The 25,309-nt window shown below is 47.7% G+C and overlaps 1 protein-coding gene across 2 annotated transcripts in view; it reads right to left on the bottom strand.

The window, feature by feature from the left end:
• CUL2 (cullin 2) overlaps positions 1-25,309 on the bottom strand; it is a 45,639-nt gene that overhangs the window by 8,168 nt on the left and 12,162 nt on the right. For both annotated transcript variants that reach the window (XM_004588425.3, XM_058669627.1), the window contains exons 3-16: positions 18,839-18,941; positions 17,549-17,643; positions 13,637-13,742; positions 11,400-11,482; positions 8,138-8,234; positions 7,930-8,040; positions 6,907-7,069; positions 5,159-5,283; positions 4,003-4,110; positions 3,366-3,425; positions 2,380-2,508; positions 2,198-2,284; positions 1,291-1,443; positions 1,014-1,091 (exon numbers count right to left, since the gene is read on the bottom strand). In XM_004588425.3, coding sequence (XP_004588482.1) covers positions 1,014-1,091; positions 1,291-1,443; positions 2,198-2,284; positions 2,380-2,508; positions 3,366-3,425; positions 4,003-4,110; positions 5,159-5,283; positions 6,907-7,069; positions 7,930-8,040; positions 8,138-8,234; positions 11,400-11,482; positions 13,637-13,742; positions 17,549-17,643; positions 18,839-18,941 — 1,498 coding nt within the window. The remainder of the gene's footprint in view (positions 1-1,013; positions 1,092-1,290; positions 1,444-2,197; positions 2,285-2,379; positions 2,509-3,365; positions 3,426-4,002; positions 4,111-5,158; positions 5,284-6,906; positions 7,070-7,929; positions 8,041-8,137; positions 8,235-11,399; positions 11,483-13,636; positions 13,743-17,548; positions 17,644-18,838; positions 18,942-25,309) is intronic.

The following is a 25,309-nucleotide window of genomic DNA, read 5'->3' as shown; positions in this document are numbered from 1 at the left end:
TCAGAATTTCCATTTTTATATAGTTGTATGCTAAAACCTATATACATATATAACCTATAATATATATAACATATATATAGGTTTTAGCATATATATAAAGTCTCCCTCTTTTACTCATGTTTTATTTATTTGAAAGGCAGAGATACAGAGAATGTGAGATACTGAGAGATCTTCCATCTGCTGATTCACTCCCCAAATGGGCACAATGGCTGCAGTTGGGCTGGTCTGAAGCCAGGAGCCAGCGGTTTCTTCTGGTCTCCCATTTGGGGTTACCCTCCATTTCTTCCCCAGGCCACAAGCAGGTAGCTGGATGGGAAGTGAGCAGCCAGGACATGAACCAGCACCCATATGGGGTCCTGGCATAGTGGGTGGAAGATTAGCTCCCTACTATGTCATGAGTATAATGCAGGTGGCCAAGGAGACAGCGCCACTTGCCTTGCTGAGGGCAGGACAGTATCTGCATGGCCCAGCTGTTCTGACTGCAACCCAAGGGCAAGGGATTGAACAAGAACACAACTAACCAATGCCTCACAAAAAAAGGTCATGTTTCGGAACCCTGGGTTAATCATAATCTTGAAACTCAGAAATTGCACATTTTCTCATTCATTGCTGAATTATACTAGTGTCCATATGGGATGCCAGCATCACAGGTCATGGCTTTACCAATATGGCAAAACACAGGCCCCAAGTTTCCACCCAGCCAAACATTCATGCAATCTATCTTTGAACACAGCTTTTCCTATGCTACTGGATAATCCATATGCACTGACCTAAGTTAAACCAGGGATAAACAAGGGATAAACATTTTGAAGCACTGGGTTCTAATCTTTCTTTTGGTATCACTCAAAACTGCATAAGAGCATTCAATCTGAGAGCAAGGCAACCTGCCACCCAGCACTGTTGGTTTTCGGGCTGCAATGACTCATATTCTTCAAAGGGCAGATCTGGGCGCCAGACCCAGACAGCCCTGGGGAAGCAGTTGCGCAGCCTTGTGTGCACATCCCCTCACTCACCATTTGGACGCTCTTCTCTAGCTCTTGGGGGATGGCGAATGTGGAGGACGGAGCCTGGGTCAGAGGCCACGCGCCAGCCTGAAAAAGGGCAGCACGGAATGAAACAGTGAGTAGATCCACACTGAATCCAAGGGTACGTAGTTTGAGCAACACATTTAACACCACTTCTTCACACATTCCATCAGCATTTCCAGACGGTGCAGCATGAAGCTGTGGAAGCTACAGTGGCTGACATGGAAATGCTGCTGAGTGCCAACAAGCCAACACACCCTCATACCTGCAGGACGTATATTTGAAAGCTAATGCCCAAATCTATCACTGTGTCTTGGTTTTTGATGAAATTGTTGAACTTATTGTTGAGGTCAGCACTAACGCTCATGTCTGTGTACATCCGATGGAGCTTGCTGGTGAATTCATATCCACAGGCTTGCTGCAAAAACAAAACAAAACAACAACAAAAAAAAAAGGAAAGACAAAGTCTAAAATAAAGTCAGATACAGAGAGGAAGATCTTCCATTCGTTGATTCGCTCTCTAAGTGACCACAACAGCCGGAGCTGAGCCGACCCTAAGCCAGGAGTTAGGAGATTCTTCTTCCCACATGGGTGCAGGGTACCAAGGCTTTGGGCCGTCCTCGACTGCCTTCCCAGGCCACAAGCAGGGAGCTGGATGGAAAGTGGAGCTGCCAGGACTAGAACCGGCGCCCATATAGGATCCTGGAGCATTTGAGGTGAGGACTTTTAGCCAGTAGGCCACCACGCTGGGCCCTAGATTCACTTATCTCCAGCAATGCAACATAATGCATCCCTACATGTAAGTTAGTTTATGAGACAAACTGAACAAATTGAACGTTGGCTTGGACTACTCCAGCTACAGTCAGTTTAAAATGCAAGGTGGGGCACATCCCTCGTGGGAGAACAGAAACGAATTCCCAGTGGCCTCTCAACTTTGGTCACAGCCCAGCCCTGGCTACTGCAAGCACTTGGGGAACGAATTACTGGCAGATGGGAGTTCTATTTTGGTCTCTCTGTGCTCCTCAAATACATAAGTAAAACATAGCATTTACAGATTCCATAGTGTAGACACATCCTTATACATTTTACTGGTGAATTCTTCCCTGGTGTTTCACGCAATGCTACAGTGAGCATCATTTTTATGTACCAGTGGGATAACTCTAGGACATTACCTTTAATTTATTGATCATGGCTTCCTCAGAGTCCATGGACATAGATAATCCATGAATTAAACGTTTGGCCAGCATCCGTGCATAGAACTATAGTTGGAAAAAAAAAACTTTCTATGTAATGATTTGATGTTCAAATATAAATCAGTTACCCATTCAAGTTAAAACTTCAGCTTACAACTTACCTTTTGAAAAACGTCCTTATCATCGATGTACTTGAAAACAGTAATGAAGCTTGTGAGTTTGTCCTCCACTTCATTCTCTGTCATCCCTTTTGCTGACTTCTTTAGCAAATTGTCACAGTACTTGGCAAGCTCAAGGAGGAAAAGGACAGTAAATCTCCCTAACCAGCCGTCCACACCCAGCAGGCAACTCTGCGCTTCACTCCCTCCCTCTCTGTCAAACAATCCTGAGCAAGAAAAAATCTTGCCAATCTTCCTCATTTTTGACAATTAGATACCAGGGCAAAAAAGGAGTCCGGGTGGGCCCGGTGCTGTGGCCTAGCGGCTAAAGTCCTCGTCTTAAACGCAACAGGATCCCATATGGGCACCGGTTCTAATCATGGCGGCTCCACTTCCCATCCAGTTCCCTGCCCGTGGCCTGGGAAAGTAGTCAAGGACAGCCCAAAGCCTTGGGACCCTGCACCTTTGTGGGAGACCTGTAGGAAGTTCCGGGATCTTGGCTCCTGATCGGCACAGCACCGGCCATTGCACTCACTTGGGGAGTGAATCATCGGACAGAAGATCTTCCTCTCTGTCTCTCCACCTCTCTGTATATCTCACTTTGTAATAAAAATGAATGAACCTTAAAAAAAAACGAGTCTGGGTTTGGTGCAATTGCTCAATTGGCTAATCCTCCCCTTTAAGCATCAGGAGCCCACATGGATGCTGGTTCGTGTCCCCACTGCTCCACTTCCCATCCAGCTCCCTGCTTGTGGCCTGGGAAAGCAGGGACATGCTTGGGACCCTGCTCTCGCATAGGAGACCCGGAGGAAACTCCTGGCTCCTGGCTTTGGATTGGCTCAGTTCCAGCCGTTATGGCAAGTTGGGGAGTGAACCAACAGATGGAAGTTCTTTCTCTCTCTGTAAATGTACCTTTCTTATTATAAACAAATCCAACGAATCTAACACTGTCCCGTTTCTGGTTTTTGCTAGGTTACTTTCATGCTTACCAGCTCAGGAGCTTTGCAAACAGACTTAGGTTCTCTGTAATTGACAACTGATGTGAGGGCCTGGAGAGAAACATGGCAGGCGTCAGCCACAGGCACAGGACTCATGCACACAGCTGCCTGCCCAGAGCTATGATGCAACCCACAGCCTCAGCACTACAGGTTCACTGCCAAGTGCTTCCACCTGCACACCCAGCTACAGATAGTCACATGCCCTTTGCCAATGACAAGACAGTCTGCATGCCTCAGTGAAAAGTGAATACAGATAAACCAGTACTTTCTCACAACAGTGAAGTCTCTAAATGTATCAAAATTTGTGCTAAAAAAAAATTTGTGCTTATAAAATGTAATCAGTTTTTGAAGTATTCAGCATAGTTCGCTATATTTGAAGAAAAAAGTGAAAATTTAAAATTCTCAGAAGTTACGAGCTTATTGATAATTCCTCTAATATATAGCATAGTAAGAAATCCCACAATTTAAATATTCAATTCATAATTTAGAACTTTAATGCTAGTTCTAATCTGATTTTCACGTTTAAATTAATTACCTAAGGTTATTCTCCATGTCTGCAAAAGAAATATAAGTCTGAAACTGAACAACAGAGTATGTCACATATAGTTTAAGTGCAACAAAAACTTACCTTATCCAACGCACTCATGAAGTGTTGATCGCCATTCAAAACAATGTTGATGAGCTGAATAAATTTACCATGGACTTCCAAAACTGACTCCACAAACAGTGTTGGCATCTAAAAATTTGTTTAATATAAAGAATAAAATCACATTTTTGAGAATAAACTCAGGCTGATTAAAATCCCTAGTGGAATGTTTTCCTCTCTTTCTCTGCAAAGTCTGGAATCTGGGCATTAACATTAGCTTGTTACTGCTACACCCAGGCAGGGTGCGAGCTCTGCCAGAGGCACCCACTAGAAACTGTGATAGGAAAGTAGATACCTTCTCTGACCCACCTGGCCTCCCTTGTCACACAGGGCTGTCAAAGACACAGACTTCCTGCACGGTCACTGAGGGCCAATGGAGGAGAGTGTAGGAACCCGTGTCAGTGGGCACAGAGAACCCGGGCCCAGCAGTGCAACAACTCTGCTTGGAGGGATGAAACAGCAGTGGCACAGATGTGAGTGGTCCTGCTGGATGCAAGGACCCCATGAGGAACCTGGCTCCCAACACTGAAATCAGCTGAATGCTCTGCAATCCACTACACATACCCTCCCATGTCTCCATCTGGTGACTGGCCCCAGTCAGTGCACCATGGTACAGACCAGGCAGGCATGCAAGAGGAGAGCAGACCTGCCTGCCTTGGAGGCCTGACAAGGCGTTCCACCAGGACTGCACCTTGGCAGCAAGGACAACTTGTGCCAGAAGGCACACGGCTTGGATGAGCCCTGAGAACAACGGGCACCTGGGCTTGAGGGTGTCCGTGTGGGTACTCGGACTAGCACACAGGCATGTGCAGGAGGCAAACCGTAATCTCAATCTGCCTCCATGACCCACGATTGCCACTGCTACCCTCAGTCACATAGAGGAACAGATGAGTTTCTTGCTGGGAAGTCCAAGTGCGGAAGGGATGTGTCAGCATAGTTAGATGGCAGTCAGTTTCACGCAACACCCTGTCACTAACACGAAATTTCCCAAATTCTAGGATTAAAGCATGCACATAAAGATACCCGGTCTGTTGTTGAAGACTTATTCCCTCATCTCTTCCAATGGTAAAGTGAGAAGGATGGCTCACTGCCAGATCTGACTGGCAGAAAGCTCCCCGTTCCCTCCTACCCAACTCACATTTTCCTGAGTGAGGTTGCTGGTTGCTCTAAGGCCCTCGTCATGGATGTGGTTTTGCAGCTCTTGAATCATATGAGGTAAACCAGTGGACACGGCACGGAGTAAGACATACATATTTGCCATGTCTGAGGGAAGAAAGAAGTTTCCAAAGAGCTCTAACTTGTCAGGTAGCACACAGTTCAAAACACACCAGGTTCACCTTTCCTGCCCCACGTCCACTCCACCCCTCTTCCCACACCCACTCCTGAGAAAGCCTGCTGCACACACAGGCAAACACGCACATTCTTCCCTGGTCTCCTGCTACTCAAACAGAGGAGCCTTTTTTACATATTTCTTACAGAGCACAGTTTAAGGGATGGTGTAGGTCAGCACAGAAAGCACTTCCATGAGTTTGGGAACTCCATTAGAGATATATTACAATCACTAACAAATGGATGGCAATCCAGGGCCTTTCCAACCTCTCAAGATTAGAAACATTGAGATTAACCACCTTGTAGGCAAGAATATCCGTCCCTAAAAGCAGGTTTACTGAATCCAAATAATCCTGTGGACAGACGGCAAGGAGCTCCCATGCCAACAGTTTGTTTCCCAACAGATTCTGTCTGGCACTGAGGGGAGACAAGCTTGTCTCTGTATAGGCCTTCAGGCTGCACTATTTACACACTTACAAGAGCACACAGGCACAACACAGGATGCTGGCATCCTGTACTTAAATGCGAATGAGTTCTGACTGCTCTGCTTCCAACCTAGCTCTCCGCTGGCATGTTGGGAATGAGGCAGAGCAATAGCTCAATGGCCTGGGTCTCTGCCAACCACTTGGGAGACCTGGGCGGAGTTCCTGGCTCCTGGTTTTGGTCTGGTCCACCACTAGCTATTGTGGGCATTTCAGGATTGAAACAGCACATTATAAATTTTTCAATAATTTTTAAGTATGTGAGTTATTAAATGTGTATCATGATTTCTGACACACATTCAAATCTACACTACCAGGCCAAGAGACAAGCATCACCCAGGGCCTGAAGTCCACTCAAGCCCTTTCCAATCCCTCCTTCCCAGGCTTCTGCTGCACTGAGCAGGACACCAGTTAATTTGCATGCAGCTCCTCTCAGAGCCTCTGCTGTCTGCAGCCTGCACACACACACTCTTCATTGTCTGAATGTGCCACGCTATATCCCCTGTGGACCACAGCAGCTTTTCAAACTGGGTGCAAGAAACTGTACAGCTTCTTACCACTCCTCACACTGATATTTCGATGTGATTTCCATTTGCAGCTCCCTTCTTTAAAGAGGCTGGGTCTGGGTTTATTGTTCTTTTGGATATGTTCTGCAGTATTCAAGTTTCTGATCATCTTACATTTTGTATATAATCCTTTTTCAGTCACTGAAAATATTTTATTTTACAACTGCTTTCCAGGGACTCTTATGTTGTTTTATTTATTTATTTTCATTTTATTTGAAAAGCAGACACACTGAGAAAAAGATCTAATCGCTGCTTCACTCCCTAAATTCCTGAAACAGCCAGGGTTGGCCTGGGCCAAAGCCAGGAGTGGGGAGCTCCATCCGGGTTTCCCACACGGCTGGCCTGGCCCCAAGCACCTGAGCCACCACTGGGGCATGCAGGAGAGGAGCTGGGACTTGAACCGGCACTCATATAGAACGTGGGTGTCACATGAACCCACTGGACTGCTGTGCCAAAGCCCATGTCATAAGAGGGTTGGTTCTATTTCCATTTATGTCTGGTACACTCACCATTTTTTTTCTCTTGTCGAATGATATTATGACACTCTGCATGCAAGAACTGTAAGTGGTCTGCTACCATCCGCTGCTCACATTCATGAATCACTTTCATATATGAGCTTCCATTTAAGTATTTTCGACATCGAATTTCTTCATCTTTTAATCTACCTAGGACCTACAGAAATATACTAGGTTTTACTACGAGCAAATAGTTGTGATATGAGTAAGTAAGCATAGCGTAAGCAGTCCAAACGTGAATTCTAGACATCAATGCACGGTATCACCCACACAGCATCATAGTTCAAGGCCTACAACTGTGTTCACTTATCAGCTCCAACTGTCCAATGCCAAGGACAATGTAGGCTGCAGCAGGGAGAGCCAGGACAAGCATTCTCCGTGGGACTACTCCCCATCCTGAGAGGTAATTCCCACTGGTTGGACCACGCATGCAAATACAACTAACCCACCTGAGCCTCTCTCTGTGTGAAATGGAAACCAACAAAGGATGTGGACAAGTATTACATATTAATAAACAATTAAACCCTACCTGCATGACAGCCAAAACATTTAGTTTACAATCAAATACGTAAAGACTGCTATTAAAGTTTAGCCTATATAAAAAGCTCCAAGCTGTAAACAACTGATCGGTTAACATTAAGAACTGACAAGGAATTAACTGATTTGTAGTTCAAAACAAAATCACAGCAATACTGCTGCAATGAAAGCACGCGCGGACGGCACAACTGTCAGGCTTTCAAAGCACTGTATGCTGTGAAGCTGTATAACTAGCTTCTTCTCTTTTTCATCTGAGAAACAAAGAAACAGCTTCTATTCTACCTCCTCAAATGTTCCCAAAAGCCAGGGTTGGGCCAAGCTGAAGTAAGGAGCCAGAATTCCAGGTCTCCCAAGCAGGTGGGAGGGACCAAACTGCTTGAGCCAGCCCCTGCTGCCTCCTGGGACACAGCCACAGCTAACGAGACCCTGCAGCACGCACCTCAGGGAGCCACTCTTGACCAGCTAGAGCCTGGCTCTTACCTTTTCCATATACTGTGAGCAGTTTGATTCTTGTAATAAATTTGAAGCTTCTTGTTTGTAATACTCTCCTGTTTCGATCAGAAAGGGAGACTCAAAGATTTCCTGATAAAACTAAAGAAACCAAATAGCAGATTAGAAAGAAAATGAAACAAGCAATTTGAAAAATTCAAGGTTCTGATGATGTAAGTTTTTAAACGAGGTGCTTTACCTTTAAGGGGAATTTTTTCTTATACTGTTCAACATGAACAAAGGAGTTAATAACCCCGTGGATTACTTTCTGGTTTGGGTCTTCTCCACCGCGATCACTGAAATAAAGCACAACACAGACAGCCTTGAGGACACGGATCCCTGGGACTCCGCTGGCCAGTCCCGCCATCTTGCACAAAGCTCAACACGTGCCCGAAGCTTAGGAATGACTTTCCACACCTCAGCTGATAGTTCACACACACAGGAAATGCCATTTAAGTACATAAAGGCTCTGACCATAAGGGTGTTGGGTCACACTATGATGCTTCTGTAATTTTAACCTAGTAGGTCAGAGTCCTTCACTGCCAAGACTTTACTGCTGCGGCTAGGAGAATGCAAAAAGCACCTGCTGAAACTCATATGAAAAGACTAATCGGAGAGTGCCAGTCTTGGAGGCATCCTGCAGTGAACGGGCGCCCTACACCACCTGTCCCAAGAGATGACTGACAGCTAGCTTTAGGAACAAGACAGAAATCTGGTGACCAGGCTGGGGGTATTTCTATCTTCCCTTACACTGATGCGACATGTGCCAAGTTACTATGCAACTGAAGGCACCACCTTTTTACTTTATTTTTAAAAGATTTATTTATTTTTATTGCAAAGTCAGATATACAGAGAGGAGGAGAGACAGAGAGTAAGATCTTCTGTGCATTGATTCACTCCCCAAGCAGCTGGAGCTGAGCCAATCCGAAGCTGGAGCCAGAGGCATCTTCCAGGTCTCCAACACAAGTGCAGGGTCCCAAGGCTTTAGACCTGCTTACCCAGGCCACAAGCGGGGAGCTGGATGGGAAGTGGGGCCACCAGGATTAGAACTGGTACCCAGACGGCACATGCAAGCACATGCAAGGTGAGGACTTTGGCCACTAGGCTAGCGTGCCAAGCCCAGAGAAACTGGTGCTAGGGGGGAGTTTCTGACTCCATTACAGAAGCTCAGGTCAACTCAAAGGCTGTGCATTCCTAGGGTTCCTCCCTGCTGGCCACCTGGCACATACCTGCAGCCTATGTTTGAGTTAGTGACTGTCCCTTCCTCTTTTCGGAGGACCCTTGAGTAGCACTTAACAAAAGCACCGAGGCAGTCAGCTTTGTTGTTGCCAGTCCTCACTGCTTCCCCTCGTTCTGATTCTCTGTTCCTGCTAGGCAAAGTGCGTGCCCATGTATGAATGTGCCTACACCAGTCCAGCCAGGGAGCACCAGCCACAGCCTCTGTCTCAGCCTCACAAATAAGGACACTACAATCAGGCTTGCTTCCCAGGCTCACTCCGAGAAGGCCACCTGCAGCCCACACTCAGTCTGCCGACACACACAATCCGACTCCAATCCCTGCTCGGGACATATCACTGACCAGGGCCAAACGAAATCTGCCCTCAATGATCACCATCTGCACACAGCCAGCTCCTCCAGCTGGTTCCAAGCACCAGGAAGGTTTCCTGCATTGCTGCCCCTGCCCCACAGGCCCAAGTGAGCCAACCTGGGCCAGTGCTATTCCGAGCACCCAATGAGCCAACTGTCCTCCCTACAGCAATCATTTGTGAACTCAGAACCCAACCTTTAAGATCAAATGAACAAATTAGAGCAAAAACAAGCTCAATGTGCAAATTCCTGCCTGAGACTGAATGCACACTGACCAACCCGGCTTGTGAGGGTCACTGACAGGAAGATTTACTGAGACAGCAAGCCAGATGGACTTCACTCATGTATGAGCCTGCACTCTACTTCTCGCACAACCCCAGGACGCTAGGGAGAAAGCTCCTAAGCTGCAATGGAAAAAGACAGGAATACAGATGGAAACCACCCTGCAGGCCTTCAAGTGACAGCTGGAAACAGAAGCCAAGTGCGGAATCGTAGTGGTCTGTTTCACAAGCACTGGACTCTTAGTTTGTAGGTGTCCACGCTGGCCCCTTTTCACAGCAATGTTCCAAGATCTACACCAAGTTAGCCCAAGGCATACTGCAAGCTCTGACATGCTAGTCAGGGTGTCTTGATGCAGTTACTGGGTGCAGTTAATTAAGTTTTACAACTTCAAAAATACAAGGTAGGCTAGAGAATTCTTGCATCCTTGGTGCTGACGTGTAACACTTGGAAAATTAAGTTCTTGGTGTTACAAGCATTCACTCCTTATGTTTGCAATGAGAACAGGGGGTGCTGCAAATTGGACACAGATCCTGCTCCCCAAGAGCTGAGCGCCCACCTGTCTATACCCCACTGCTGCAGCTGCCTTGCCCACAAAGGGTAGAAGGTAACAGTGCGGTACATGGTAGAGAAGGCCTGGACTGCAAGGAGGGTGGCACGAGTGGTGACGAGGTAGGTAGGTGGCACTGAAGCTGGAGGGACTGCAGGGACGACCAAGCCAGGATCCAGGAGCCTCCTCCAGGCCTCCAAATGGGTGCAGGATCCCAAAGACTCGGGCTATCCTTCGATACCTTCCCAGGCCAGAAGCAGAGAGTTGGACCGAAAGTGGAACAGCCAGGACTTGAACCAGTGTCCATATAAGATGTTGGTGCCACCAGGTGGAGGATTAGCCTGTTGAGTCATGGCACCAGCCTCTCAAGGATTTTCAACATGATGAAAATAGAGCGCTGGTTTCCTTATCTGTAAAATGTGGGGTGAATGTGAGGAACATGTGACTGGGGTAAAGCATGCCTAACAGCACACTAAAGAGAACTGATACTGTAACATCACACAGGCCTCATCCTTCCTGTACTGGGGCCTCCCTGTGCTGGCCTGATTCCTGTCCCACTGGCACCAGCAGCATGAGATTCCTCAGCACAAATGTGCTGGACTCGGAGCCGCAGCCCAGACCTGTTGTGTTCCACGCTGTGCAGGGAACTCCTGCATCCCTACAGTTCTCACACAGCCACCTGGGAGGGAGACAAGGTCTCCACTGCCTGGCTGGGGCTCAGCAGGTACAGCAAACCAGGAGAACCTGTCTCCTGGCCCAAGAACCCTGCTCAGGCCCTCACCTGGGACTAGGGACAGTGGGATGCATGGTGGGGAGGGCGCAGGCAACCGGCCCTGGGGCATCCATTAACCAAATGTCTGAGGATGCAAGACAAGACTCAGTGACAACTTTAGAATACCAGCACGAAGCAGAATGAGATACAGAGAAAAAGGGAGGCCTAAACTCCATGCGAGCCAAACAACATGAACACGCTGTCCAAGTGGGCAGGGGGAGCTAGAGGGTAGTGCCAGCTGAATGGGGCAACCCAGAAAACAACAGCACTCACCTTTTGATTTCGCGGAGTAGCATTCGGATGAGGACGGACTGCAGTGGCTCAACCATCAACTTCCGCCACATGTCCAATGCCAGCTGCCAGGAAGCATAAAGTCATCAATTCAACACTGAATCACTCAGAGGCTTTGAAAATAAAAGTACTCACCAAAATAAAATAACGTTTCAAATTCAAAAGAAAACTCAATGAGAATGGAAAAGCTCAAAGGTAAAAATCACATCACATTAGGCATAAACTGTGAATAGAATCCACATTTTTTTTCATTGGAAAGTCAGATATACATAGAGGAGGAGAGACAGAGAGGAAGGTCTTCTGTCTGATGGTTCATTCCCCAAGTGGTTGCAACAGCTGGAGCTGAGCCAATCCGAAGCCAGGAGCCAGGAGCTCTTCCAGGTCTCCCAAGTGGGTGCAGGGTCCCAAGGTTTTGGGCCGTTCACTGCTTTCCCAGGCCACCAGCAGGGAGCTGGATGGGAAGCGGGACCGCAGGGATATAAACCAGCACCCATAAGGGATCCTGGCTCATGTAAGTTTCACCCATATGAAATCCTGGCGCGTTCAAGGTGAGGACTTTGATCACTGTACTATCGCACCAGGCCCAGAATCCACATTCGTATACCTAGTGAGAATCAACATAAATCACTGATTCTTACTAAACTGCAATGTGTCTGGCACAGTGGGTGGGCTATGGAAGCGATAGCGTCTACCAAACTGTTGGTCTACAGGATGAGTCCAGTCTCTTGATGGCTTTCCTGGCATCTTTCTGAATACAGCCAGGCACCACTCTAAATGCATCTTGGTTCTTCTCCAGTGAGTAAAATTTATCCATACATTTATCTTGGGGTTGGCGCCATGCTAATTCTCCACTCTGTGGCAGCAGCATCTCATTTGGACACCTGTTTGTGTCCCAGTCACTCCATCTCCGATCCAGCTCTAGGTTTGTGGCTTGGGGAAGCTGCAGAGGATGGCCCAAGTCCTTGGGATCCTGCACCCACTTGAGGCTCCTGGCTCCTGCCTTTGAATCAGACTGCCTTTGAATCAGACTGCTCCAAGTGAGACCTTGAGTCCCTTATGTGTGTCTGTGTGTTTGTGTTTGTATACTGTGGTTAGTTTCTTTACAGTGTTTTTATTAATCATTTACCTGAAAGGTACAGTTGCCAGCTGCAGAGACACAGGGAATATATCTTTCATGTGTTAGCTCACATGGCCGTAACGACTGGAGCTGGGCCATGATGAAGTCATGGGCCAGGAACCCCATCCAGGTTTCCTGTGTGGACAGCCCATGATGCTTTAGATGTACCAGCAAGGAGGTAGATCAGAAGTGACCAGCTGGGACTTGCATCAGCACTTACATGAGATGCTGCCGACAGGTGATGACCAAGCCTGCCATGCTACAATCCTGCATTTGTGCTTTTCATGTATTTCAGTCATGTGTGCCTCTAATTTGACTTCCAGATGGTTTCCAACTTTGCTGTTAATATTCAAGCCTTTAAATGTCAGTATTTCCCCCATCCAGAGGGAAGAATATTCTAGTACCAACTGAACCTCACCCACTGTGGGTTAGCTGAGCCTCTTTTTTGTGTCTCCTGTGGTGCATGTTCATTCCATGGTTCAGAAAGAGCAAGGAGCACCCTTCAAGCTGTGCACAACCATGGCTGGCATCCAAGACGTGCTGGGGCTTGCTCTCAGGTATCCCTCTCTCACAAAGCCCACTCCTTGACCTGATTTTTGTAATTAAAGTCACCTAAGTTGCCTTCGTTTCAATGAATTCTCAACAGTGTCCTCCTGCACAAGAGCCTAACATTCCCTTCTGCTCCACCCTCTGCTATGGGCAACCTCCCACCCAACAGGGTTTGCAAACACGTAGAGAGCATTGCTCAGCCATGCCCAAAGCCCCGGCATGTGTCAGAGCAGAACACAGGAAGCCATTGCAGATGGTCTCACGACTTCTGCTCCAGCCCAACTACACAACACTAATCTCTCATAAAGCACGCACAGTCACACCAGTCTGTGTCAGGTGCTGGCTATGAATGACTTGAACAACATTTCATTGTGCTTGTTCCATCTGCAAGCCTGGGCCTGCTCTATTCTAGCCTACAGGAGTCTCAGCCATTTGCAAACATCTTTGGAGAGTTCTCTAAGATCTTGACAATTTTATCATGGTCAACTCAATTGAATTAGCCACATGGATGAAAGCACACTCATGTCTGCCAATCACGTAAGGAATTTCCTACCTCTCCTATTTCCATAAGAGGTTCATTCATATCTACACCACCATAGCCATACTGCAGATCAGCTTCTGTCAACTTATTCTTTTTAATGAACTGAGTGTTGAGATACCTGAAAAACAAACGTCAATATCATTGCATGTTAGGTCAAAAGCAGTAAAAAGGAAATAATTTGCAATTTGGAACAGCAATTTTGGTTTATAACTTAAAAACAACACCACCATGACCCAGTCTCACTTACAAACAAGAGGGCTTTGCTCTAACACTTCCAATACCTGGGAGCTAGCCTAAAAGTTAGGACATTCATATCCCATGGCAGAGTGCCAGCTTCCTGTCTGTGCCTGGAAAGCAGTAGTAAAGGCTCAAGTCACTGGGTTCCTCCCGGACACCAGGGGAGAGCTGGACACCCCTCAACTCCTGGCTCCAGCCTCTGCTCTATGGGCATTTGGGGGCACAAACCCTCCAATGTGTAGGCAGTCTCACACATCCTCTTTCTGAAACATATAGATGAGTAACTGGGTGGGAGGAAGACCTCAGCTTTAAAGCTTCGTTTGCTAATTCTGAGACTCCTGTTGGGAAGTCAAGGTGAAATTCCCTTTAAAAAAATTAAAGAGAATGCTTTCACTTTCTAAAGCCACACTCAAGTTAGTTCTCTGTGTCAGGAGAAAAGGCCATAACTAGGAAGGCCATGAATTGACCGCTGACAGCCATCAGTCATCCAGAGCAATCAAACCACAAAGGACACATTCCAGCGATGCCAAGCTGAAGACCTGTGACAAGCTCAAGTGAGTATACACTCAGGGGGCACCCTAGGTGCCATCAGCACCTCCAAGACTCCCTGCTGAAAGGGCCTGCCAGTGTGGGAGTGGTCACTGCTGACACACTAGGCAATGACCACGGCTAGGCAGGAGACAACACGCTCCTCCCAAGGTGAGCTCTGCCAGAGTGAAGGGCCCAGGAGTATTCGGAGTGCATGGCAGCTCCACCAGCAAGCCTGGCCAACCATGTCCGCAGGAGTCCTTGCAGCAGGATGTTCACCAACGTGCTGCCACACACACTAACGCGACATTGGACTCGGAGACCCACAGCTTCACTGGACCATGGCACATTCGGCAGACCCAGCCCAGGGTTTACTAAACCGCATTCGCTGTTTAACTTCCGGCCTCCCCATCCTGACTTCCTGTTGTATTTTCAAGCATGCCTTCCCCCGGGAATAAGGACGAAATACAATGCCAGCCCTTCCAGTCTAAACTGACCATAACTTATCACTCCAACTAAGCAACAGCTGAAAACACAAGATTCTCAAGAATCTAAAGCCCACAAAGAAATAGTCCAGACGTTGTCCAGAACAGGAGCTGGACAAGAGTCCCTAGAACACACTCATCCAATAAATAGAAGGCATACCAGACAACGGGAGAGCTAATGCTGGTAACAGAGCACAGATTTGGGGAAAGCCTGGATTCTGACTGTAAGAGCCGTCAACAGCCAGGAACCACAAGTTATCACTAACACTCCTTTGGCTCCCATGTGGGTCAGACGAGACGGACCTGTGCTTCACACAAAGGAACTTTCCCAGGAGATGAGCGGCACCCTGGCCATTCCAGGAAGCCCACCTGGATCCTAAGATTCACAAAGCCCACCCTTCCAGTTTCCTCCAATACCAATAATCATATCCTCTCATTTCCTTCCATTCCCAAAGCCACTCACTCAGTCCGCTGGGATCACGTGCCCCACTCCCATAATGCATCCAACCAGCAATTTCCAGTAATCTCCATTTATCTCAGAATTCTCCATTAGAGTAACATTTCTCTATTCAGAATCCCATGGCAGCTACTATACAGTTTAGCTTTGTATTCACTAACCCATTCCCCAAAGATATTGTCACTTAGCTGATGGAAGATTCTCTCTCACTGAGTAAACTCTATGTGAAGTCTATTTTTTCTCTTGTTAGATTCAAATTGATAAGATTTTAGAATAAAACTGTAGTGCCCGGCGCAATAACCTAGCGGTTAAAGTCCTCGCCTTGCACACACCAGGATTCCCTATGGTTGCTGGTTCTAATCCTGGCGTTCCTGCTTCCCATCCAGCTTCCTGTTTGTGGCCTGGGAAAGCAGTCCAGGACAGCCCAAAGCCTTGGGACCCTGCACCTGTGTGGGAGACCCGGAGGAAGTTCCTAGCTCCTGGCTCAGCTCTGGCCATGGCGGCCACTTAGGGAGTGAATCAGTGGATGGAATATCTTCCTCCCTGTATCTCCTCCTTTCTGTACATCTGACTTTCCAATAAAAATAAATAAATCCTTTTAAAAAATTCAGCTGTTTCAGTCTACACTAGTTTCAAAACCTGTTTCTTTTCAAGCCAATACATTCATACATTCAGTACTTCCCTTCTAAAACAGAATAGCAACTGGCAGCAGGAGGCTCATGTCTCCTCTTGCAAATCACTTGTGCTACTGAATGGCCAGCTCCTTCCTCAGCATGAAGAGGCAGGAATTTCTTATAAAACATAGCATCCAAACACTTTGAGGTAAAACTGACCTTCCCCTCTGGCCTTTCACTACACCTGCATCCTGATGGTGTAGAAACACAGGGTGGCCTGACGCAGCTGTTACCTAACCACCAGTTATCAACATCCTTACCACCCACTCTACAAAACAAGGAAATCACCAGCCACTAGTCACATAACACTAAGGCCAAATGCCAAAGGAGGCAAGCCTTTCCCAGCACCACCTGGGCCAGCAGCCCCAAAGTCACCACATGATTTCAGAGGTAAATGTGAACTTCAGAAGGCAAAGCAAAGGCCTTCACTCCTGGAGCCAGGTCATTCATCACTTGGAATCTTTGCTTCCTCGGCTACAAAAATGGAAATACCAAGGGACATACGGTTTTAAAAACACACATGTGGAGTACTGTAATATCTTTAGACACATGTGTCATGACTACTGCAACAATCACACACACACCAACACACTGAGGTAGGACACACGCATGCATGAGAATCACAACACTGACAGAAAGCCTGTTAACAGCTTCAGTGTTTGCAGCCTAGCGCCAAGTGATCTTGATATCCAGAAAGGCAGAGAAGCCAAAGAAACAAATGAAATCCTGACAGAAAGGTTCTTGCTCAGGAGGGACCCGCTGCGTGGAGCTGGGCTAATCATTCCCTCTTTACCGCACATGGACATACACACGTGCTGACATACACCCTCCCTCACACTCCTCATGCTCTCTCTAGCGCCATCTCTAGCTCTGCACCACCCAACAACATTTCAGCCAGTGATGGACCAAACAACTGTTGCACCAGGCCCACAATGCTTCGCAACACTACAGCCACTAGGCTGTACACTGCACACAATGCTGGCACAACAACGAAACTAACCCAAGACCACACTGCTGAACAGATAACCTGTGGGGTATTTAGACGAACATACTGGAGAAGATCAGCGCAGAGTGCCCTGGTAACAATGGCCAGCTGCCAGTAGCAAACTCGGAGACAAGACCATGGGAATAATATGCCAGAATCAGTAATCCAGAAAAGCAGATGGATAAAACAGTGAGGCAGGACAGGAGCGACCAGGGGAATGCGGTGAGATTTCAGGCACTTCAGGAGGCAAACCATCCAGGACTCCATGGTGCTTCCATGAAGTGAATTCTGCATGTTAAGGCCACGGGGCATAGGGTTTCCCCGAGCAGAACTTTCCCTCCAATCTCCACTAAGTCTTACCAAGTGCCACAGGGGCCAGAACACGTGAAACACAGCCATCCCCCGAGAAGCAGTTCCACATTACAGAGTCCCTCTGTACACCACACCCACTGGCTTCCCGATACCCACCTGAGCGGCTCGTGGCAGACGAGAGCCCCTGGGCGAGCACTGCAAGGGGAAGGTGACTGAGTGGGAGTGGAGTGGGGAAGGCACACTGACCTGTACAGGCAGTCCATATAGTCTGCGCCCTTGCTGTACTCTTCCCAGTACCTATGATACATTACAAGCACTTGCTCCTCTGACTCCAGAACTCTCTACGAAGAGAAAAATGCAGGTCATTGTCACTGCAAACTATGAAATGTGTTAGAATTCATGCTCTAAAATAACTTTGCGTAATACAAAGCATAAATTGCATCATACATTGCATTTTCATGACTTTCACTAAGAATGAAACAAGTGTGGAATAAACATGAGCCATCAGTATGAAAGCAAGTAGCCACAACACAGATCACAGGGTTTTGTTCTCCAAGGTAAACAAACTGACAAAAGGTAATGGAGTGACTTTGTCTTGGACCACACCAGAAGGACGGAAGCCTCCTTTCATACGGATGCTTCCTTGGATGTGTGGCTTCTGTTCAGCCTGCTAGTCTTGCACTTTTACAAATAAGGCTTTTTGTAAGAATTAGCATCTTTTCTGCATGGTCAGAGCAAGTCGTTTTATATTTACTTAACAGAACCCAATCTCGGATGTACTTTTCTTTTTCCTTTGAAAGGCAGAGAGAAACAGGGAGCTTCTCTCTGCTGGTTCCTTGCCAAGTGTCTGCCACAGAGCCAGGCAGTCCACATCTAGCCAGCAGATCTGCCAGAGTCCGCATTAGCAGGAAGCTGGGATCCAACCAGGTACCCCAAGGCGCGACAGTGGCATCCTCATCGGCATCTCAACCACTAAGCCAAACACTACGTGCTCCTCAGGTACATGTCCTGAACTGGTATTAGGGTTCTCTGATCATAATACTCTCATGAATTGTCCACACAACCTCAATTTTTATCTAGTTATCTGATGAACTGTTATATTTCTCTACTTCGAATTAACAACTAAGGTTTAGGATGCGAAAAATAACTAGTGACTTCTGCCTATCAGATAGGCAACAAAAAGTACTATACCTTGTAGTCACTCGCATCAAGGGTGGGGAGGAAGGCAACATTATCCGCCTTGCCATTAAAGCAGCAAGTAACATTTAAGTCTGGAGAATTCATCTAGGAATTTATGCCACAAAACACGTGGCTGTGCATCAAAGCTCCCAGAAGCAAAGCATACACACAAACAAATGAGACCCCAGGCAAAGGGCAGACAGCCTCCCTACACAAGATCGAACCTCAGCTGGGATCACTAGAAAATGCTATTTAAGAAACAAAACCACAAACCTGAACTTGATGGAAATGTTATACTAGAAACCAGTGAATGCCTCAGCTGTAGGCATGTCGCTATCACGTATACGCCATTCTTACCTTGTGCAAATGCCGAACGTGATTTTCCAAAAAAATCTTGGTTTCCGTATAAAGTCTTTCTCCAAGGGGTTCAGGGTAGGCCACACATAAAGCATAGATATCTCTAGGTAAATTATTAAGGTTTTCATATTCATTGGGAACACAGTTTCAAGACTTAATGACATTTAACTCAAGCTTAGCACTAAAAGTTTCAATTCTTAAAGGGCAGATTTATCATGACAATATTATAACATTATAATATGTACAGCATACTGTTACTAGATGATAGATATGTAGATAACCTCGCTTTATTTAGAAAGCACTATAAGGGGTTGAAAGAAGTGGAGGGGCCCAGCTGGGAACCCCATAAGAGGATGTCAGAGGCAGATGTGCTATTCCCACATCACGGGATGCAGGACAGCCCATACTCACTCTCCCAGTACCCTCCAGCATCTGTGCTGTATAGCATCAACGGTAAGGAGAGCACCCCTGCTCAAACCAGGTACTTGGCTGGTATCACAGGAGGGAAACTCCATTTGCCCAGGAGACTGTACAGGTGTCTCAGCCTGGCTGTGGTGCCAGGAGGCTGTCATGGGGTGCATGGAGGCTGGCATGGCAGCATAGCAAGATTATCCTCCACGTACGGTGCTGCCAGACAATTTGGGCAGCTTCCTGCAAATTGGAAAGCAGCGCAAGATGACCCAAGTCCTTGGGCCCCTGTACTCCTGTGGGAGACTGGAGGAAGCTCCTGGCTTCAAACTGGCCCAGCTATGGCTCTAACAGCTATTTGAGAAGTGCAATAATGGACAGATCTCACTCTGTCTCTCCCCTTCTAATTCCAATTTTCAAGTACAATAAATGTGCAACATGTGGGGGGACAGCCTCAGGGAGAGGTCAGAGTTCAGAAGCCAACAGTCTGACTGTGCTGCCAAGTTCAGGTGGGCAGAGAACCTGCCCTCACAGAAGTGACACAGGAGCAGCAGCCAGGCCCCGCTGCAGCTTCTCACCAGCTGCGTCACCTTCACTACGGTTCTCTAGGGAAGTGTGCAGCCCTCCCTGCTGACCCCAAAGTCAAGCCCAACACTCCCAGGTACAACTTCTACTCTCCTGCTAGGCTGTCCTGGCACTGGTGTGCACAAGGAGCAGGGCCGGAGGCGGTCCAGGTGGACAAGGCACAGCACCTGACGGTACATGTGAGGATTAACGGTCTGCTTGTGGTCCGCCGTGTTTCTGCCAATTATATTTCCTGGCACGACACACATACAACTTGTTACTGGGAATGTAAAATGATTCAATGCCACAATTTTTACCACAGCATGTTGAATATGTGGCCAAATGCTTGGCACTGTCACGATCTGTATCTCGTAAATGTGAAGATGTAGCTGGAGGTGCACCTCAGGGCTTACCTTCCCCAACTTGACGCAGGTTAGGGGTGGGGATTGCCACTCAATGCTTGCTCACCTCCTGTGCCCCCTGATTCCTCAGGTGAGAACATACTCACAGGCCACCCTAATTCTCAGTGAACCTTAAAATTTAGCATATGGTCTGAGGGTCCCATTTTTAGCACGACATTTCTCAAGGGTCTAAAGACAATTGTTAAATTATTTTGTTTCTCCCTCTGACCTACTGAAAGGCCCACCCGCCCTTGAAAGGCTAAGCCCTTAGGAAAAACACCTAGCAAGGAATGCATTTTTTTAGTGTGTAGCACTCAGTCACAATTTGGTTATGAACCAAATACTTTACAAGAAAAAAACCGCAGAGGCCACATTTTAATTTGAAAATGCTCCCCATACTCATCCTTTGCTAAGTCAATATTCAGGGAACAGCAGTAACAGCCACCTCTTAGAACTTTTCATTTCATCTCGGGCGCGAGCAAAGCTATGCTTCAGCGCCAAAGCTCCTGGGGACCAGCAACAGACACTTATTTCACTCTATATTAAAAGATGCTCCCTAAACATGGAGCTTAAATGGATTTCTATAGCATGTCCTTCACTACAGCACGGGTCAAAGGCAATGAGGGCTTAACAATGGAATTAAAACATCATTCTTACATTCAAAATGATAAACAATACATCAAAGAGTCTTGGGCTATAAAAATCCATGCAAGATTTGCTGACATTTTCAAAAAGCAAGAATGACAATACAACGTGAAAAATGAAGTGTCACTGAAACCACCACTTAACAAGTGGATATGACACCAGCCTGCCTCGATCCACTCAGGAGACAAATGCAGAACAGGGCGAGGCGGGGGGCACAAAGTGCTGATTCCAGTTTCTCAGCAGGCCCCTCAGAGCCCAGCTGCTCCCAAGCTCACCACATCAGGTCTATTTGAAAAATATGCCAATAGATCTGGAAGGAACTGGAGTACCTCTGGCAAAGCAGTCTTACTCCACTGCTGGAGCAATCTCTGCTCACACAGGACCATGTGGAGGCCACCTGAGCCGTTCTGTCCCACAGTGCCTCAGGGACCTGCCCTGACAGCAGCTAAAAGCCAAAAGGCCAAAGAACCATGTCCACACCCAGCTCTAACTTAAGGAAGAACTATACTACAGTGGTAAAACGGGGAACTCAGTGGGGGGGGGGGGAGGGGACATGGGAAGGGAGTAAGGGAAAGCCTAGGGCCTTTGGAGCTGTATCATAAAATGATGATAATAATAAAAGTAATAAAATGGAAGAAAAAAACCTGACAACTCCCACGAGGACACATCATCATTACCTGTGCCGGCCAGTCTTGACAGGAGCTACCCCCCATACCCAGGACTACAAATATAAGACACCAGGCCGATGAGCAGCAGAAGGAACTCGGCTGTTGAAACTACTAGTACTACTCAGTTGCCTCATTTGGGACATTCATGTGGCTCCCTTGAGCTGGCTGCAGAAAGACAGGTCCCTGAGAGCCACTCCCAGTCAAGGGTCAACAAGAGGCAAGCTGCAGGGAACCAACTCCTACCAGCCAGCAGGAAGGGGAGAGACTGCGGCTAGCCACCTCCCTAGGTGTGCTGGGAGACCTGGAGCTCTGGGTGAGAACACAGTTCAACACCCCAAAGCAGAGAGGCCAGTGCATAAAAGTGCTTGTGCGGCCTGGCACGGTAGTCTACTAGTTAAAGTCCTTGCCTTTAACTCCTCGCTTCCCATCCAGCTCCCTGCCTGTGGCCTGGGAAAGCAATGGATGGTCCAAAGCCTGGGACTGCACCCATGTGGGAGACTCGGAAGGGGCTACGGGCTCCTGGCTTCGGATCGGAGGAGTTCCAGCCATTGCAGCCGCTTGGGGAGTGAATCAAAGAACGGAAGATTTTTCTGTCTCTCCTCCTCTCTGTATATCTGACTTTTCAAAAGTGCCTTCAACTGGCAGAAGTGTAAGAGTCAGTGTTTAACCCAGTACATGTGTGTAATTTCCTCTACACAGGCTGGAAATACTACCATTCTACAGCACCTACCCATCCTGTGGTGGACAACTTGCATTCAGTGCCTGGCTGCCCTCAAGATTCCAGCTTCCTGCTATTACACAGCCTGGGAGGCAACAAGAGGGACGAAGAACTCTCACAGCAGGCCGCAAGGACTTCCTGGCTTCGCCCTGGCCAGCGCTGGCTACTACAGACATTTATGGAGTGAAACCAGTGGACAGCAGACCTTTGTCTCTCCTTTTTAAATCTGTCTCTAAAAACAGTTAATTTTTTTTGGAAAGATATATCTTAGGGCCCGGCGGCGTGGCCTAGCGGCTAAAGTCCTCGCCTTGAAAGCCCCGGGATCCCATATGGGCGCCGGTTCTAATCCCGGCAGCTCCACTTCCCATCCAGCTCCCTGCTTGTGGCCTGGGAAAGCAGTTGAGGACGGCCCAATGCATTGGGACCCTGCACCCGCGTGGGAGACCCAGAAGAGGTTCCAGGTTCCCGGCTTCGGATCGGCGCGCACAGGCCATTGCGGCTCACTTGGGGAGTGAATCATCGGACGGAAGATCTTCCTCTCTGTCTCTCCTCCTCTGTGTATATCTGGCTGTAATAAAAATGAATAAATCTTTAAAAAAAAAAAAAAAAAAGATATATCTTAAAGTGGGGCCGGGTGCGGTGGCCTAGTGGCTAAAGTCCTCGCCTTCAACGTGCTACCAGGATCCCATATGGGCACTGGTTCTGACCCCAGCAGCTCCACTTCCCATCCAACTCCCTGCTTGTGGCCTGGGAAAGCAGTCCAGGACGGCTCAAAGCCTTGGGACCCTGCACCCACAGGGAGAAGGACCTGGAAGAAGTTCCTGGTTCCTGGCTTCAGCACCGGCCGTTGTGCTCACTTGGGGACTGAATCAGACAGAAGATCTTCCTCTCTGTCTCTCCCCTTCTTTGTATATCCGACTTTGCAATAAAAATAAATAAGCCTTAAAACAAAGATATATCCTAAAGTGAGAAACCAACCTTTTCTTCTCAGGCAAATTAAGATAAAAAAGGATATTTTACTTAAGAGTAACTAATAACAGCCGCGTGTGTGCATGTGTGTATGACTCATTTATTTAATAGGAAAAGCAGATATGCAAAGAGAAGGAGAGGAGAATGATCCATCTGCTGGTTCAGTCCCCAATCCTCAAGTAGCTGCAACAGTTGGAGCTCAGCCAAGAGCCAGGAGCTTCTTCTGGGTCTCCAACGCAGGTGCAGGGTCCCAAGGCAGTGGGCCATCCTCCACTACTTTCCCAGGCCACAAGCCAGGAGCTGGATGAAGAAGTGGAGCAGCTGGGATTAGAATCAGCGACCATATGATATCCTAGTGCATGCAAGGTAAGGCTTTAGCCACTAGGCTATTGTACTGGCTCCCATGTAGATGCAGGATCCCACGTCCTCTACTGCTTCTGGGACATAAACTGGTGTCCACATGGGGTCTCAGTGCTTGGTGGTGCAGGATTAGCCAATTGAGCTTTTGTGTCAAGCTCTTTCACAGAACTTTGTGGGGAGTAGAACTGTTAATGACCAGGAGGAGAATTGGGTGAGCATGACGTCATGGTTAGGAAACTCTCTACGATAACCACATGAGGTACTGGAATGCCTGGGTTTGAGTTTGGGCCCCACTCGCAATACATCTTCCTGCTTGTGGTCACTCTAGGACGCAGCAGGTGCAAGTTATCTGTGTCCCTCAGCTGGGCTCCTGGCTTCCTGTGGGCATTTGGGTATGACCAACCCATGGGCAACCGCTCCATTTCTCTACCAAGCATCTTTTAAAAAGAACAGTAGGTTAGATGAATCAAACAAGCATCTTAGCAAGATCAGCAACTGCAAGGGTCATTTTGTGGACTGTCATCTCCACAGAACCACTTGGGAGCCAGCCAGCTTTCCTTCTTGTCACTTTCTACCATCAACGTTTCCTCTATCCTCTTTGTTACTATAATGTACTTATATACACTTATAGTACACTTAGGGTCCATCGCGATAGCCTAGCAGCTGAAGTCCTTGCCTTACTTGCACCGGGATCACATATGATTGCCGGCTCTAATCCCAGCAGCCCTGCTTCCCATCCAGCTTCCTGCTTGTATAGCTGACTTTGTAATAAAAGAAAATGCATATATAAAAGCACCTAAGTACTTTTTTCGACTTATAACCTTATCCAAAAACAATGCCTCATGTTCACAGAAACTCCTGCTAACTGGAGAAATTAATTCAATAATACAGCTCCAAAGGGAGAATTCCTTTGACAATCCTCTAGGCCGAACGACAAGCAGAGGCCTTGCATTCAAGGCCGTGTGCCTCTGAGCACCCACTGCCTGAACTGGGCGGGTTCCGGCCCCTCTGAAGACAGCCCCTTCCTCTGTTCCTGCCCTGTGATGCGACAATTTGTGAGAGAAAATGTGCAACAGCTTTGCACACATGGAAGCCTGCCAGAAAGGCTGCATGTTCTGCTGGTCAACAAATGTTGGTGGCCTGGCAGACGGTCCCAACAGCTGCTGCTGGGACGAAGTAAAAGCATTCCTGCTTTGTGAACACGTTGACTCACTGTCCTATGAGACAGGAGCTTTTTGAGGGAACAGGCACCCCAAACAAGGAGGCACACCGTTACCCCCTAAGAGCAGTGAAAAGGGCACTGACCAACCGCAGGTTGATGGCACGCAGGGTGTCCTAGCAAAGCCATGGCCTGCACTTCCACCCAACTCCCAACCCACAGTGCAGCCATTGCAACAGAGAAGGTGCTCCCCTCTCACCACAGGGAGTCAGCACTCAGCCTGTGCCTGGAGGCCCCACTCCCCTGCCTGGCTCCTGCCTCTCTTCCCAGCCCTGCTCACTCACAGGCCTTCCGCATGAGCCTTCCAGAGGAATGCATGCTCCGCTTCCCTTCCTTCCTGGCTCCCGCTCCCTTCACCAGCTCCGTTCTTTTCTACTGACCATTCCCATTTCAGAGGAACCAGCATTAGACTCAAGTCTGTATCTTGCCTCTTTCCCTTACAATGGCAGGAAAGTTTTTGCTTTGTTCATAATTGTACTTCCCCTAAAACAACCAGGGATCATTCAGGCTTTGCTGAAT

The sequence above is a fragment of the Ochotona princeps genome, chromosome 10, assembly GCF_030435755.1.
Source record: "Ochotona princeps isolate mOchPri1 chromosome 10, mOchPri1.hap1, whole genome shotgun sequence".
Classification (NCBI taxonomy): domain Eukaryota; kingdom Metazoa; phylum Chordata; class Mammalia; order Lagomorpha; family Ochotonidae; genus Ochotona; species Ochotona princeps.
This window is presented reverse-complemented; position numbering and strand designations above follow the sequence as displayed.